General features: G+C 47.6%; 3 protein-coding genes across 3 annotated transcripts in view; 1 reads left to right on the top strand and 2 right to left on the bottom strand.

Annotated features, from left to right (window-relative positions):
• The window catches only part of LOC126579005 (uncharacterized), a 784-nt gene extending 229 nt beyond the window's left edge, over window positions 1-555 (top strand). Inside the window, exons 2-3 of the mRNA XM_050242204.1 lie at window positions 114-218; window positions 360-555. Coding sequence (XP_050098161.1) covers window positions 114-218; window positions 360-455 — 201 coding nt within the window. The 3' untranslated portion in view covers window positions 456-555. The remainder of the gene's footprint in view (window positions 1-113; window positions 219-359) is intronic.
• LOC126578995 (RNA-binding protein lark) overlaps window positions 1-2,500 on the bottom strand; it is a 40,180-nt gene that overhangs the window by 3,346 nt on the left and 34,334 nt on the right. The gene's annotated exons all lie outside the window — the stretch shown is intronic.
• LOC126578994 (uncharacterized) overlaps window positions 632-2,500 on the bottom strand; it is a 2,604-nt gene continuing 735 nt past the window's right edge. Inside the window, exons 2-6 of the mRNA XM_050242183.1 lie at window positions 2,447-2,500; window positions 2,242-2,372; window positions 2,032-2,181; window positions 1,870-1,972; window positions 632-1,806 (exon numbers count right to left, since the gene is read on the bottom strand). The exon at window positions 2,447-2,500 is cut by the window's right edge and continues 75 nt beyond it. Of these exons, the coding sequence (XP_050098140.1) occupies window positions 634-1,806; window positions 1,870-1,972; window positions 2,032-2,181; window positions 2,242-2,372; window positions 2,447-2,500 (1,611 nt within the window). The 3' untranslated portion in view covers window positions 632-633. The remainder of the gene's footprint in view (window positions 1,807-1,869; window positions 1,973-2,031; window positions 2,182-2,241; window positions 2,373-2,446) is intronic.

Raw genomic sequence — 2,500 nt, 5'->3', positions numbered from 1 at the left:
ATGACGCCCGATGGCGTAATTCCCGTTATCGCGGGCGCAGAGTGTGGAGACACTTGGCTAGATGAGTCATCGGAAAGAATGTTAATGTTTATGGTTTCCGCATCTCGTTGTAGCCCTTCAAGAAGCTTAACGTCGAGTATACTTGCTACGAGTTGGATAAGCGTAACGACGGTGATGAAATTCAATCCATTCTTGGCGAGCTGACCGGAGCCAAAACGGTACGTTGTGTGGTGCTCTGTATGGTGGGCTTTCCACTATCAACCGCAACCACAATGCGGTAATGGGATGATAATAGAAGGGTGTTAACGGCCATATCAACTATTTGTTACATCCATCCTCTTCCGTCCCTTCTCTACCAGGTACCGCGAGTGTTCATCGACGGTAATTTCATCGGTGGTGGCACCGATATCAAGAAGCTGTACGATGATGGTCGGTTAGCCAAGATGTTCGCTTAAGCCAACGCTCTGTTCTACGCAATTATTGCCCTCAAAGTTAAATTATACGCTTAGCTTCTCTCTCGTTTGCGTTATCGTGCGGAATAAACAGTAACGCCGTGTGGGCTTTGTTATAAAATCTTCAACAAACTGGCATCTCAACCTCCTCTATACAGTTCCGAACAGTTATTCCGCCTTTTCACGGGTCATTAAGAATCTGCTGAGCCTGGTTGGTCGCTTGTACCGTTAAATAGTTGATACAATCGAGCATGGCCTTGGCGTACTGCTGATTACCGTCGGGAAACTTTAATAACCCGATCGCTGTTTGATGGAGTAGCCTGTCCTTCGATACACCGCACCATTTCCGCTCGTCAACCGTGAGCTGGTCCACTTCGATCGATGCTAAGACGCGCTGGTCGACGTACGGTTGAATGATCATGCGATACTTGAGCAAGTTTCCCTCCAAGTACCTCCGTTGACTGTACATGACATGGATCAAGGGGTAATCATCGGACCGAATGCGTTGCTCCAGCTCACAGGCCGCTTCGAAAGAAATCTCCAACATGCTTGTGATCCGTCGGTCCAATTCCGTTTCTTGCATCGTGCAGGTGACCAGCGACGTGACGGATGTTATCGGAGTCGGTGGTCTATCTTTGCACTTCTTGAGTGTACTATTCGACGCCTCGTACTGCGCAACGATGGATGTTGGTCCTATCGACACCTTTGACCGTCGTTTACGATCAGGCATGTTGCGAGACGCTGCAGCCTCGCTCCGACGACTGCAAACGGAGGATCTCGGCTGGTTTTCGCCTGCATTGAGTCGATCGCATTTCCGTTGAGCCACTTTGGATATCACTTCGCAAGCTTGAGCGATGCTACGATGAAGAATGTCTTGCATCATCTCGCTAATCCGATCTTTCACGTAGCCAACGGTTAAGCTGTCCAACGGAAGAGCATCGGAAGGTTTCGTTTGAAGATCCAAGATGAACTGGTTGGCCGTATCGATAATACACGAGCTGCTCGCGGCCGGGCTTATAACCGTGTGGATCGTAAGGGCTGCATTAACCGCTTGTGCAACGGTTTTGGGTTCCAACTGGCTGGAATCGGGATATTTTGCGCGAATGTGGCTCCTGCACTGGCTTAAAATTGTCTTTACCAGTGCGTCACGGTTTCGACGGTCGTATCTTTTACATACATTTGCTGCTTTTCGATGGTTCAGCTCTTCGTCCAGCTTCGTGTGCTGCTCATTCAGCAGTTCCTTCCTGCGCTGTACTCTCAGCTCCATTTCGGCCAGATGATTCTTCAGCAGCTCGTTATTCTTGGCTTTTTCACGTAGATAAGCGCAGCAATGCATGTTAAACTTTTCTTGGTTCTAAAACGGGAATCATGAGGTGGTTGATGCAGATAAGGGACTCTGAATCCGGAAGATACGTACTAGAGTTGCTTTGATCATCACGTTTCTCATCCGGTTGTTCCTCAGCCGTTGCTGCACCAACGCATCGCGCTCGCGTAGTTTGCATTTCATGTGTAAAGAGTTCCTGGAATGGCAAACTAGTGATAAGAATTCTATTGGAACTGTTTGTCTAATGATACTAACGTTCTTCGCTGGGCGCACAGTTCTTCGTTACGAAAACGCTGCACAAAATCCCTCCGACTTGCTTCCTTCCTGTACTGTCGTCTTCTGAGGTTCTGCTGGTTTGCAAACGTGTCCGTCCTGTATCGATAGGCTTCGATCGATTTTTTCCACCTAAAGGACGATGCTCTAATTCTATAGAGATACTCTTTACGTAGGATTCCAGTAACTCACTCGCTTATTTTACGCTGGAAAAGTAATTTAGCACGTTTGCAGATAACCGCCAACTTCTCTTCGTGATCACCAAATCGGCCTAAATGGTCCAACGTGTCTGCGTTATGGCTTTTGAGATGTCGCTGGCTTTCCTGCAAAAAAAAAGGTTTGTTGGAACTCAAATGGATCACTAAAAAGCGAACGATTTGCACATCTACTCTCTTACTTCTGCTTGCAGGCATCTCTTTAGACTCATCTGGAACTGTTGAAACAGAAACGC

This window comes from Anopheles aquasalis, chromosome 3, assembly GCF_943734665.1.
Source record: "Anopheles aquasalis chromosome 3, idAnoAquaMG_Q_19, whole genome shotgun sequence".
NCBI classification, from domain to species: Eukaryota; Metazoa; Arthropoda; class Insecta; order Diptera; family Culicidae; genus Anopheles; species Anopheles aquasalis.
This window is presented reverse-complemented; position numbering and strand designations above follow the sequence as displayed.